General features: G+C 26.3%; 1 protein-coding gene across 3 annotated transcripts in view; it reads right to left on the bottom strand.

Moving 5' to 3' along the window:
- Positions 1-15,173, bottom strand: part of LOC102681557 (CCR4-NOT transcription complex subunit 6-like) — a 378,685-nt gene that overhangs the window by 111,865 nt on the left and 251,647 nt on the right. Inside the window, exon 4 of one of the 3 annotated variants that reach the window (XM_031510526.1) lies at positions 14,614-15,079. The exons of the other annotated variants lie outside the window; for them this stretch is intronic. Coding sequence (XP_031366386.1) covers positions 14,889-15,079 — 191 coding nt within the window. The 3' untranslated portion in view covers positions 14,614-14,888. Of the gene's footprint in view, positions 1-14,613; positions 15,080-15,173 lie in introns of those variants that run through there. 3 annotated transcript variants of the gene reach the window in all.

Raw genomic sequence — 15,173 nt, forward strand, 5'->3', positions numbered from 1 at the left:
GGCTTCTGTGACGGTGGCGCGGCGCAATCAAAAAGATAACATACTGGCGTGCATCGTGGTCCAGGGCGAATCGGCCAACCGTGCAAACGCGAGTATGTTCTCGCGCGGACATCACGCTCGTTTAATTTGCATAATCCCATAGCGGGGGACCGTTAACCAGAAAATGTTCGCAATGGCGGGTGGGTCGAGGGGAGTGAGAAGGAAGTAAAGAGCCGGGATAACAAAGCCGCCGAAGGGGAAACGAAAAGGGGGCATGCGGTGACGAGAAGGGAAAGAGTGGAAGATTAATGCGCGAGAAGATGCGCAAGGAAAAGATGTTAACAAGTAAGAAATTGAGAAACATTATAGGGGGAGGGGGAAGAATCGATGAAAGACTAATTAGAAATAAGGAAAATATATTCTGTTGAAGGGATCGTGACAAAAATGATAAGTTTTGAATATATTGGTTTTTTAAGATAAGGGAAATTGAGGACGTTTCTGAGGAATAAAGAGGATTATAATTATTTACGAGCTTTTTTATTTAAATGTAATTACTTAATATATAATTATCCTAAATATTATATTATAATATTTACATAACATAAATAATATAATAATAAAATATATATAACAATTAAGATAAATGGAATCTTTTTTGTTTAATCATGTATAGATGATATTATATCACATGTTCAAAAGATTTTTATAATGAAAGTAATGTATTACAGATTGATTATTAATTAGTGAATTAAATTTAAAGAAAGTTTTATAATCCTGCATATTTATATAAATAGCCATTTAAAATCATTCCTAACGTACGAAAGAAATTTATGAGATATAAAATAATAAACGCAAATAAACCTCTTATAATAAAATTCCTGATATTCATTTATTATTATTAATTATACTAATGTACATATATATTAATATATACTAATGTATTAATTATACGAAGATAATATAATGTATAGATAATATGATGTAAATATATTATTTAATATTACTAATGTATATATTTATCTACATTAATAATAAATATAATGTATAATATACTGGAAATTATAATTATTCAAATGGAAGTATAATTAAGACTTAGAAGAAAAAATTGAAATAGAAAGAATGAACGACGAAAAGAAAAATGAAAAGAAGAGAGATTCGAAATCGGAAGACGAGATTAAACATAAAGAAAAGTGGCAAAAACGCGTTTACTTATCACCAATCGATCCTTCCCTTTTCCTTTTTCCATTCCACGATAATGTAATAAATATGACAGATATAATTTTCATCTATGCATTACATATACGTATACTTGTTAATTGAATAATACTAAGGTGCTTATTACGGATCAATCGTTAAAGACGAAAAAAATACGTTTCAAACGAGGTTCAGGAAACGCGGTGTTTGCATTTCAGTTTTATGCGTAACTCCAACATTACACGGCCAGTTATAAGAGATATGTACGGTTTTATGCGCGCCGTAAAGTCCATTAAACAACAAAGTAAATACGTACCTTTGAGCATGATTAGGTGTTTAAGTTAAACGAGAATATTATTGCACGGGATAAAATTTCAAGATTTTCTTGTTTGAAAATTTTTAATCTTTTTATTCAATTTAGTGAGAAATGTCTTAACACAAATTTTTTTTTTTTTTTGATAATAAATATGATAATATTACATTAATAGTCATATAAATTAAATTTAAATTTGAACGATACTTATATTTTTCGTGAAAAATATATGATAACTATTTTTTAAAATTGGACTTTACACTTTAATTTACAAAATTTTTCATTAATAATATGCATTATTCAATTCCTCAGCATAAACTATTTCTTCACACTTTATTATCGTATTCAGTTTCTTTTTATCTCTTCTTCAAATTAATACCAATAAATATTTAAGTATAAATATTGTGTGTGTCAGAAATTTCCTATTTCAAGATCACTTTTTATTGTACAAAGAAAGTGAATACTTTAGAAAGGTAAATACTGAGAATTATTTAATTTTCTATTTAGCTAGTTACCCCACAAGATAATTAAACGTCGTGAAGAAACGGTAATCCATACGATGTGTAAAAAGCGAAAATATGTAAAGAAATAGTTATGACATTCTAATGATTCTAAAAAAAAAATAGTTTCATAAAATTTTATATATAACCTCTCTGCATGGAAAGAAAATTCCAACATCGTTGAGAAATAATAATAAAAACAGATAAATGTATATGAAAATAATTAATAGTTTTTTTTTTAATATATAATGTATAATATATAATATCTTTTTACATTTAATACATAATAATATTATTGTAATTTCATATAAAGTTATCGTTCTAAATTAATTTATACAATACAATTTCTGTCTTTTTTGCATTTTTTTTTTAATTTGTTATCAATCTAGAGCAAGAATTTCCGACATGTCGTTTCTTATGTAAATATCTTTCAGAAAGAGATAATAATTTAAAATATGCGAATAATTTATGTAACGTTGTATTCTGTAATATTATTGTTTAAAGAAAATAAATAAAAAATTCTAGCGTAATTTTTTTTTTATTATCTTTAATGTTTACTTTGCACACAAAAAAATGTATGGTAAATATAAATTTTTATGACGCATTTTAAACATGCATTGTGATACTTCAGTTCGATTCTACAAATATTGGCGCAATTATATCATAAAGGTACTTCGTCGACGACAATGAGTCACTCAAGATTAGAAGTATTCTCATCATCCCACAAAGTACCTGTTAAGGACTCTTCACCAATCGTTGCACTCCGTACAAGGCATACATTATCGAGCAAATATGTATAATCTAATATAATCAAATAATATATCTAACTGTTGAACAGAATTTGAAAATTCAACGTGTAATCTCATTCGGCTATTTATGTTGAATCTATTTAATAATTTCATTTAATTCTGAAACATCGTAAATGCCAGAGCAATGTACAATTTATCTACTAATGGAACTTGAAATTGCATTACAATTAATGATAATGTTTACGTATATAAACATTAAGTACGTATGATGTCGTAATTACGCTAAAGTAATTACTAAAGTTAATTTTACCAAACGTTACAATAAGTAGAGATAAATAAAACATTGTAAAAATATATTTATAAAAATAATATTTAGAAAAAATTATTTATATTATATATTATAATTATTTATTTTACATTTTATCTATAAATAAAATGTGATATTCATTTGATATTCATAAAAGATATATCAAATAAGCAAAAGAGATATTATTTATATAAATAATCAGTAGTAATAACATAAAATGTTAAAAATAAACACGTAATGAGTATTCACAGTTATATTTTAATTAATTTACTATACATATGTTATAATTTTGTAAATTTTTTAATATACAAATGTTTTTTACGTCTGTAAATAAAATTTACATATTGTAAATATATCTATATCATTAAATAATTAGAATGTTTTTAAGAAAAAATAGAAGAAATATGATATGTTCTTATATTTTAGTTAAAAGATTAAAAGAATAATGAATATATGTAAATATATTGATAAAATTTTTTCTTTTTTTAAATTAAAAATTTTTGTATTAGATATCTGTTAATTCATCAATTAATGTTAGAATTTTTTTTAACAAGAAATTCTTTTAAATTTGATCATAATTATTATATATTTCTACAGAATTTTGATCGAACAATTTATTTTGTTAATTTTTCATTTATAATCCATTACATCAAGCTTGATATCTAAATAACTCACAACGCAAACTCACATGCAAATCATATTATCATCTTAATATTAATTATAATATATAATATTATACATAAATAATATAATATTATTTCATTTCGATGATTCATTGCCTTTGAACGACTTTGTTTTACTAAATTAAACACTTGCAAGTGAGTCATTATGCAATATGAAGTATATGCAAAATTAAAAAATAATTTATACAATATATTACGAATGTGATTCTTATTATTATCATAAAATATATAATTTATTATAGTTATTAATATTTTTATTAGTTATGTTTTGAATAATCTAAATTTTTCTTGTTCATTTCGTCATTTTTAAATTTTTTATTCTGATTCTATTTCTTTATTCATTTTCTATGAATATACACATTTGCAATTTATTTTGCAGTTTATTTAACATCAGTTTATTTTTAAGAAAAAAAAAATAATTAAAGAAATAAATATTCAATCTCTATCGTAATACTAAAAAAAATACTTAAAAAATGTATAATTCTTGATCGAAAGATCAAAGTATAGAACATAGTTTCTATTGACGTTAACCAGTTTCGTTCATGCAATAAAATTTCCGCATCATTACCTTTAACCCCCTTTAAGACAGCTAAAGCTTCCATCTTATGTTCAAAATCCTTCGAAACTTTCTGTAATTTGTTTTCGATGTAACGACACAATAATGGATGATGAGCACTTACAAAAGTCGTTTCCCTTAGCTCCTAAAATATCGTTGTAAACTCATCATTCTAATTTTCTGTACAATGGGCCATTGCTGTACTTTAATTATAACCAAGCTGCTTAAAATTCACGCTTTTTCATTCATTTTCAAAATGAATACTCTCCTGCTCACACAATATATGCTTTTTCTCATCAGCGTTTTACTAAGAGATAATTGATTTAAAATTAATGGATCAATTTTAATTTTTATATTTTTTTTTTTCTTGCTCATTTTTGCTACTTAATTTTCTGCAATGACACAACATGACATAATGACATAACATGACATAAATATTATATAGATTGAAATTATTTTTCAGGAGACAATATAATATTTATGTCTATTCAAAAATTATTCTGTGGAATCTGTAATTATCTATTTATTATAACAGAACATTTGAAATAATTGTATTGTATATTGTATATTGTATTGTGGACAATTTAATTATAATTTAATTATAATCTTATATTCGTGCTTTCTAATCCTGGTTTTCAAGAGATAGTTCCCAAGAGGATCATGTCGACTAATTGTCGGTTTATTTATTTTAATATAATTACATTGGCTTATGATAATTACCTCCGATATTTTACAAATAAAAAAAAGAGAGAGAGAGAGAATAGAGAAAAACAAAGGAAATATAGAATGATTTTCTATATAGAAATTTCGATATCGAAAATCGAAATGCTTCATTAATTCTTTATACGAAATATTATACATTTATAGGACATTGAAAATAATTTTATATAGATTTTAAAATTGTTATAATTTTTTTCCTAATAGTATGTGACAAGAGACTTATGACATAGTATTTCATTAAGAGTAAGATTATTAATTCCTTTTTGTAACTTATTAAAATTAAAATTATTTTGAATTATTTTTATATTTATATTATATTATATTATATTATATTTATATTTCGAGTTATTATGATATTGCATTCATTAAGAAATATATGATATATAATATATATATAAGGATTAAATTTTTTTCTTTAAAAGAGTTAGATAAAGAACAAGATAATTTGCATATTATAAAAAAAAATTAAAAAAAAATTTATAAACATTGTTTTATATATAATTGTTAATAATATATTTTCGAATCTTTTCGTAGTCTTTATATAATAATGAATATACATATCTTGGACTAGCTTAAAATTATTTCAATAATTTAATTTTAACTTAATTAAATAATTTTAAATGTTATTTAAAAAATTCTTGAACCACATAAGTCTTTTTCAAGAAGAAAGAATATGAAACATGTGAATGTGATTAATATCTTAAGATACATTTACGTGATACGCGATAATTATTAAAAAATTTATTTTTTATTATATTACATTATTATTAAATTATTTAATCTAATATTTTTTTAAATTTTGCACATAAAAATTTTATATTAAGTTAAATTTATAAATTGTAATTGAAAATTAAGAATTAGTTTGTTTCAAAAAAAAAAAAAATTAGAATTTATTCGTATATAATCTACATTAATGATCATAGACCTGAAAGACTTATAAAATTAATTTCTTTTATATGTGATTTTTTTTATATTTTATTCAATAATTATCGTCGCAATAATCCTACGCAATTAACAAAAAGAAGCGAAGAAATATTTCCGAATGAATTTATCATGCTCTTAATCATATCTTATTATTAGGGATGATTAGAAACACAAACGATATTGCGTGCATCAATTAGTGAGAGTCAAGCCTAATTAGTCTAAACTTCGGATCCTTGCACTTCGTTTGAAGATCGACGGATTGAGAAATTGAGGATTCGATTATATGAAGATAGTGGAATAATGGATCGGCGATTATCGAATAATTATGTATTAATTGCTCTTTCATCTGGTTCATAACTCCTTTATTGATTACATTTGATTTATATAAATATAATAAATAGATAAAAAAATTTTGATATAGTAAAATTTTATAAGAAATAGAGATTCCTCTTTCATTTTTGATTTTTGAAATTTCTTTATAAAATTAATTTTACAAATCAATTTTACAATCTCAACAATAATCTGATTTATTTTTCGTTTAATTATTCTCTGTGATATTAATAACATTTGTTATATTTGTAATCTGCAAAATTAAATTGTTTAATATTTAACTTTAATTAATTATAATCAAGTTTTAATTATGGTAATTAAATTCATTTAGCCAAATAAGTTACAAATATATATATTTTAATAAAAATTTAATTTATTAAAGTATATATATATTTTAATAAAAATTAATTTATTTTTTTTATATTAATATGAAAATAATTAAATATTTGAAAAAATTATTTTACAAATAGATCTAAATAGTGTAAAGCATATTCGTATGTTTTTCATTGCAAAAAATCGATGTGAGTTATTCAATATTTTTTGATATTTCTCGTATAAAAATCTTTCAATTCAATTTTGAAATTTAAAACAAATTTAATTTTAATGAAACGAAACAACAGTTTTTCTATTTTCATATACTTTTCATATACGTATTCTTGAAAAACTTTCCATTTACCACAAAAAATTGTTATATTTTAAAGATCATATTGGTAAAGAAACAAGTTAATCAAACACGTTGACTAGTTTTACTTAAATCTCCATGATAACAGATAAAATCTAGTACAGAAGGTTTTCATTCTTCCAAAGATCAAATTTTAAAATTCTTGTCTTAATAATAACGATTGAAAATTCTAAGAAGTTTTTTTCCAAGTTAGAAAAAAAGAGATTGAAAGACTTTCACAATAAACACATAAAATCTAGCACATAAGTTTTTCCAATCCCAATTTCTCTCATAATCATTTTTTAAATTTTTTAATTTTTAAAATTTTTAAAATTTCCAAGTTTTCAAATTTTGATCGCAGCAAAGAAACAAGTTGATCAAACATGGCTCCAATCTCCTCACGATACTTCAAATTCTTCTCTTCTAAGAAACTTTTTTTCCGAGAGAAGAAAGAAAAGAAAAGAGGCGCGAAATTTTACAGTTTCACGATGAACGGATAAAGTCTGGCACAAAAGATTTTCATCCCACAATTTTTCTCGTAATCGCCCTCTTCCGCCCAAACATACCACGGCGAGCGTAATGAAACGAAACAACAGACTTTGTACATTCGTCCCTCGTCAAGAAGCATAACGGAGTCAAACGTTCCCACCGATACTTAAACCTCGTAAAACGGTCGGCATGTCGCTCTTTATTTTGCGCTAAATGCCCCGTTTCGGGTCGAGGAAACGGGGGAGAGTGCGGAAATGACGATCAGGTGGACCCCTGACGGGAGCGTCAGCCAACAAAGAGAAGGAGAAGGAACTGTGAAAAATTGAAGAGAGAGAGAGAAAAAAAGAGACAGAGAGAGGAAAGCTGGAAACGACCAAGATTCTTCGGGTGTTACCTCAGTCTTGGCCGAGCTTTATGAATTTTACACTCCCATTATTATGTGATTACTGTAAAAAGGGGCACCGCGAAGCCGGTGCTACCTTTTCCCCACGTGCGAGGAGCACGTTTGAGCTCGCTCGAGGCGAGAGGATGAGATTCTAAACTCCTCGAGTTCGCTGGCTGCGCACGCCTCTTTTCGGACCCGTGCCATCCTTGCCGCTCCGCGACCGCTACCAGGAAGTCAATTACGTAAAGTACCAGGCAATGAGAGGGAAAAAAAAGTCGATGCGGTTAGTGTACCATCGTGCTACTTCCTGGTCCAACGAGGAACGCGGCACACCCGAGCGGCAAACCGAGCCGCCCGTCATGCACTCTCACTTCTTGCGCCTTGCCAACGGATTTTACGATGCTGTTGGATAAATGTCGCCTTGTGATTTCGATGATTAAAATTGATGAATAAAATGTAGCCAGGATGAATCGTTCGCGGGTAGGTGGGAAATGTAATAGGGATGGTGGGAAGTAGAGTGAAGTTTTTGAAAGAGGACAAATATCGTAGAAGATATTTGAGACTTTGAGGGTTTATGGTAATTCGTCGAGAGAGACGAAAAAATGTTGAATCAATGTAGACATTCTTAAAATAAAATAAAATTGACTTTTATGTTTTAGAGAAGTGAATTTCATTTACGTACGAATGAGAAAGTATTATACAGGATTGGTTGAAAAAAAAAAATTGTTTGAAATAGAAATAGAAATAGAGAAATTAATTCAATTCAAAGTTATATTTGAAGATATATGATGATTTATAATAAATATAAGTTTTGGATTATAATGGGAGGAAAATACCTATCGAATATTTATAACAAATTTTTTTGTTTAACAAAAAAATTCATTCTGTTTTTTGGATATTTTTTTCATAAATACTATTACAAGTTTTGAATTCTTTTTTTTTTTTTTAACATCTTATAAATAACAAAGATTCATGTAACAGAAATTTACCAATTATTCCCAATTATTTTAATTTTTAATAATTAGTATCCAAATTTAAATCGAGTGCATCTAATCCTATATTTAATACAATTTTTTGAATTATATGATATATGATCATTGTGTTACATATTTTTTTTTATTTATACAGAATAAGGTGGTAATTGTAATACAATTAAACAAGAGATTAATTTGTGCAACAAAATAAAAAAAAATGCAACATTTTTTTTTTGAAGTTTCATTTTCGAAAAATCGACTTTAAAGATTGAAACCTCAAAGAAAAAAATATTATATTAATTTTATTTTATTATCACGTATATTTTTTATTTTATCACGTAAAGTCACTCTTTGTTTGATTGTATTACAATTAACACTTCATCCTAGATAGAGTTAGGTTTAAATCTAAATATATAAAAATATTATAATATAAATATAGACAGCATAGATTCACAAATTTATAAAAAAATTATAAACAAAAATATTGAATTCAAAGGGAATAATAATAGATTATATTAATATATTATATTAACAGTAATATAATAATAAAATATAGATTACGTATTAAATTTATAATAAAATTAATATTAATAATAATAATTAATATTAAATAAAACTTGGTACTAATTTAATAACTAACTAAGATAATAAATAGTTTGCATAAAATTATATGTAATATCCCTTTGTATTTCGTATTTTTGTTTTTTTAACTTTTTAATAAAGCGTTAAACAATCTATGTTTACATAAAATTTGTTTCTTATTTAAATCTACAAAATATAGTGAGAAATATATTGAGAATATATTAAGAAAATTTAGCAATTTAAAGTGAGATTATTATACAATTATTATACATTATTTGACATATCAATTCAAATAATAGAAGTTTAGACTAATTTTTAGAATTTTTAATTTACTTGTTGAATGCTAAAATTTAGTTTCAATAAATAAAGTTCAATAAATAGTTCAATAAATAAATGGAATTCTATTGTATAATAGAACTTTATACGAAATATTGAAATTAATAGAAGATTGATATATTGTTATATATATTGTATCTGACGCTATGAAAAGTATCATGTGTAACCACCGAAATTTTGTTATATTATAGATAGTAATAAATATATAAATAGTAATAAATAAATAAATAATAAATTATAGTATATCTGTTTATAACATTTGTTAGAATAGATTAAGATACACGATTTGATAGTTTCCTATAATATATATATATATTATAGGAAACTAAGTTGGATAATACTTAAAACTAGAATACTAAATATTTAAAACTAGAAATAATTCTAATAAAAATTCTTGTTTTTGTTGTTGTAAAAATATTGAAATACTTTGAAATGAAATAATCGTAATAACATAAACTATATTAAGTCATGCTGCATTAATAAAAATAAAGTAAAAATAAAATCCTAATTAATTTTTTCGTGCAAAGGTTAATTAAAAAAACAAATCGCATAAAATTATGGCTTAAAAATAACGATTTTTGCGATCATTTTTTTATTAATCACATAAATATTATTTAAAAAAGAGCATATATTTTCAAAATATAAAAGTTCAAAATGTTTATCATATACGATATTCAAAAGAATACATTCCCAAAATGATCACAGTTTTTAAATTTTCTAAAATCAAAGAGATCAAGATCAAAAAAATAGAGAATCACGCTCCTTTGATATGGAAGTCTAATCGCTTCTTAATTCTCTGATTACGCGATACTCTTGATCACAAGAAAAATTTATAAAAAATTATAAAAATTTTTTGTTCTCTCTGTAACAGTGTCATATAAAGATAAATATCGTCATATATTTTCTTTTTATATATTTTTTTTTTTCATATATTTCTAACTTCTCTCAAAAACAGCATTATTTTTGAACAGCATTATATCCTCAATACTTTTTCTATTTTTATATATATTCTAAGAATTCACAGTTTGAGATCAGTGATTTGTGTTTTTAAATTTTAATAAAATAAAGAAAGTTGTCCAAAAAAATAAAGAGGAGAAAAATTTAAAACATAAGATTCAACAATACACTTTTGGCCAAATAGATGAATAAAATTTAATATTTTTGTGTAAATAAATATAATTATTATTAAATGTATATTATTAAAATGAATATGAAAATATATTTATTTTTAAATAATTTGTAATCATAAACTATAGAATAAATAATTATTTATATTATAAACATCATATGTTAAGAATTTTAACATAAAAATTGTTGATTTAATTAAATTTTTTGAAGAAATATTATAATATTTTGACAATAGTCGTTATAAACATAATATTTATTATATTATTTTTAATATGATTAATTACATCATGTATTTACATGTATATATTATTTCCAGTTAATAGGTAGCAAAAATATCATCAATCATCATCAAAATCATGCATACCGTTACTTTCTAATTAAAATGTCTTACACGACATAGTATTTCTCGTTTCACTCGCAATTTTGAGGAAACGAACACGAATCGGATAAACGATCGGTGTAAAATTTCATTCATCAATTTATCTCGTTTATCTCATTCATTTCACTTGAAACTCGTTTCGAAGTGAAAGCTGAATCCAATATCTAATTTTTCCCTTCACTAATCATAAATACTACGAGTAAATTCTACGTCAAATCATTGCGCAACTGCAACCTTTTCCCCAGAGTAATTGAACATCTTTCCCCTAAATCATATTCAGAATTAACCTCGAATATCATAAGCACTCCTGTTACTCAAATCTGCTAGCTCGATTAAGTATTTCAACCCGTTACACGACCGTTCGCTCGTTTCGCATTCATCCTCGATACCGATTCATCGAGACCGTGAACGATATTCATAGAAATATATATATATATTTGTAATCCGTTTTGTTTTCACAGTGCATGTTCAATTGCCGTGGTGGAGAAGTGAGCGACGCTTGATGCCCCTCCCTCCTCCTCTCCCTCCTGTGCAATGGTCGAAGAATCGGAAGTAGAACGTAAAAATGAGAAATCGTGCTGAGAACGTTCCTCCTCGCGGCTCACACTTGTTGTCAGCCGCAACAATCAACAGAGCGCCGAGGTACCATTATTACGGGCAGAGTGAGGAATCCTTTTGCAATTTAAAACAATGGAGCGGTTCGGTATCGCGGGATCGGCAATTACAACGTATCGGCCGGCCGAATGTAATAATAGAGTAATAAATAGCCCTCGCAGATGAATCTTTCTGATCACTTTTCACGAGTCGACACGGGCCCCGATCGTTCCGTGATCATCTTCGCTCTGATCCAGAAATTGATTCGCGTGCGTGCATAAGATGGGTTGAGTGGAATGGTTCGAGTTACGTATTCGCGAAATATCTGATGGAATAATATCGCAGCTTTGAATCTTGTAACAAAATTTCTTTTGAAATTGTTTGAAAAATCCGACATATTTGTCGATGGATTGATGATCGAATTCGAGTAAATACGTGGATGTTTTTAAGGAACGATTGAAATATTGAAATGAAGAAATGATTTAAATCGGACAATAAGGATATAAGAAAATAATAAGAACTTTTATATATTGAATGAAAAAATAAATATCAAAAAAATACTGAAAAAAATTAATGAATAAAATTTCAAAACTAGTGAAAACTATTTAAAAAGTATTTTTTATTATTATTAAAATTTATTAAATATATTATTGATACATATTCTGGCAAATGATCAAAGATATTGCCATTATCAATATTATATGTATATTATAATAATGATATTGATATATATATTCTATATTAAAAATATAAAGTAAATACATAAAGATTAGTGGAATTCATTAATGGTTTCATGAAATTTTTTTAAATAACTGTTTACTATGCCATATTATATATTCTCATTAAGAAAAATGTATAAAATTTAAATTCATCGTCATCATCATTCACTTGTTATGTATTATCGGATATACATATTTTCATTCCATAAATAATATCATTTTAAATTTTAATCGCAAAGAATCATTTATTAACAAAATTTGTAAAATTATAAAAATAAGAAAATTGCAATTTATAATAGATAAATAAGACGAATAATAAAACATAATTTTAATAAGCTACTAAAGAATTCCTTTCTATTATACCAAATATTCAATTATATATGACAAAAGCATAGAAAAGAATAAATAATAATCATCCAATATCAATATGCCTCGTCAATTATATTCTTTCAACACAATATCCGTTTCGTCCATGTTTCTTTATTTTCTTTTTAACCATAACCGGCTCATCTCGTTCGCAATACCCATACATTCCAAATATATTCCACACAAAAAAAAAAGGTATCCATTTATTCTTTCCCCTTAAGTAAAATTGAAATTATTCATATGACTTATAACCCACAACAACGCTATAAATTTGAACAGGCTACAGCTGGAACCACCAATGCAATCCATTACTTCCTGCGAATTCCTTCACGGGGGTGAAGTTTGTTAGGATTTAATTAACGGCGCATTATGCTACTGTTTTCAATTGATATGAAGGAACTTGGCATGTTTGCACTTCTGCCTTCTGCATGCATCCTGAAACTCGGGTGATCATTATACCGAGCAAACGAGGGGATCTTGCATCTTCGAGCCCGGACTCGCTTTGTCGTAGACGTACAAGTGCGTCGGTTCGTTTGCTGTTTACGGATCAGTGCAAAGGAAAGGGCCATTCTCGATGTCACTTCCCCCTTATTCCATCGTCTTTACATGGAATTTCTCCGGTTAATATCGTATCTATGGAAAAGTATAATACGGTTCTTGATCCGCTCCATGATCGCATTAACGTTAGATGCAGATGCGCCTAGGTGTTGGCACATCTATTATTGGAGGAATACGTAGTTTCATGAATATTTTTCTTTTTTTTTTCGATTGTATTATCGATATTCGTTGATCATTCTAACATTGGCAAACGTTCAACACGTTAATTGCCGCGCATGTTTCTGCATAGTACTTCCATATTTTACTAATGTGAATCGCTGGTGACCTCAAGTCCTTACTTATCAATTCTACATGAACAGTTCGAATCTTTGTCAAATAACTATATGGTATAATTGTTAAAATTTCTACTCTAATTCGTTCCAATGTCGAAAAGAAAAATGGAAGATTAATTACGTTTTAGTGAATCGTATAACAGATATATAACAGATAACAACTTCTTGTTCGAATTGTCTTGATCAACTTCAGCTTTGTAGAACGTTAATCTTTTTAAAGGATATAATATAAAATATTCCATAGTATATTCGTAAATCTTAAATTTTATTTATATAATGCATAAACCATTAAATAGAGGAATTGGAATTATAATTTTATTAATCAATAGCAGCAACATTTATAGATTACGTTCTTTCTTGAAGTCAAAAATTATATTAGTTTTATATTTTAAATAATTTTTTTAATAAACCATTTTTGTATTACTTTTATAACAATTTAATAGTAATTTTATTACATCCTGTGAAATATCTTTCCAAATACTTACGAAGATCCTTCGTAAGTCAAATAAGCATCACGCGAATATGGGTGATCGATTTCGAGAAAAAAACCTATAAATAAAAGTTAATCACAGTACAAATCTTCAATTTCAAACAGATGAACGAAAAAAATTGCACGTGTAATTATGTTCGTATTATGGAACTTTGGAAAATTAATTCTGAAGATCGAAACAAACACAAAAATATGAATTGCAATTTATTTATTAGGTTACATGCAATTCAAGTTTGTCCTAAATAAAACAAGATGGAAATAGAGTTTGATAGTAAGTGTGACGAAGACGTTTTAATCAATTGATATTTTTGTATACGAATTTTTGCGTTTGTTATGGCCTTAAAAAATATCTTATACGTACAAAAATCTTTATCAAAATCAGAATTTCCAATCTATGAAAGAATATCTGTATATCAAATAATTTCGTAATCATGTACGCGTAATACGTTGCAATTATCACGTAACATCGAATCGATTATAGGTATCCAACCCGCAATTGTTTTCTAAGAAATCAAACATTCAATTGTATCCGTCTATCGATACAACGGCCTTTCTTCGGATCATTTTTCCCAGCTCTTGTATTACGATGCATTCGACCTGGTTAACCGTTGATTCATAACATTCTGCGGAACGAATGCATTTATATTCGAGACGTTACACAGTTTCGAATAGCTTTCCTTTCAAAAGTTCCAGCGAATCCCACCGATATGCTCGAAAGTGGAAGTACCATGGAAGTAAATAGCTCTGGCCATTTGCGAATATATTCATATGAAAGTGGGAAAACGATACGGGCAAGGTAATCCGCCATTTTTTCTTCCCTATTGATTTGTTCTGAAAAAGGAAAAAAATGATGGAGCAACTTCAATGAACGGACAGAAAAAAAAAAAAAAAAAAAATAACTGGAAAAAAAGCTTGTTCTATTACA

Source organism: Apis dorsata, unplaced genomic scaffold, assembly GCF_000469605.1.
Source record: "Apis dorsata unplaced genomic scaffold, Apis dorsata 1.3 scaffold_235, whole genome shotgun sequence".
NCBI lineage: Eukaryota > Metazoa > Arthropoda > Insecta > Hymenoptera > Apidae > Apis > Apis dorsata.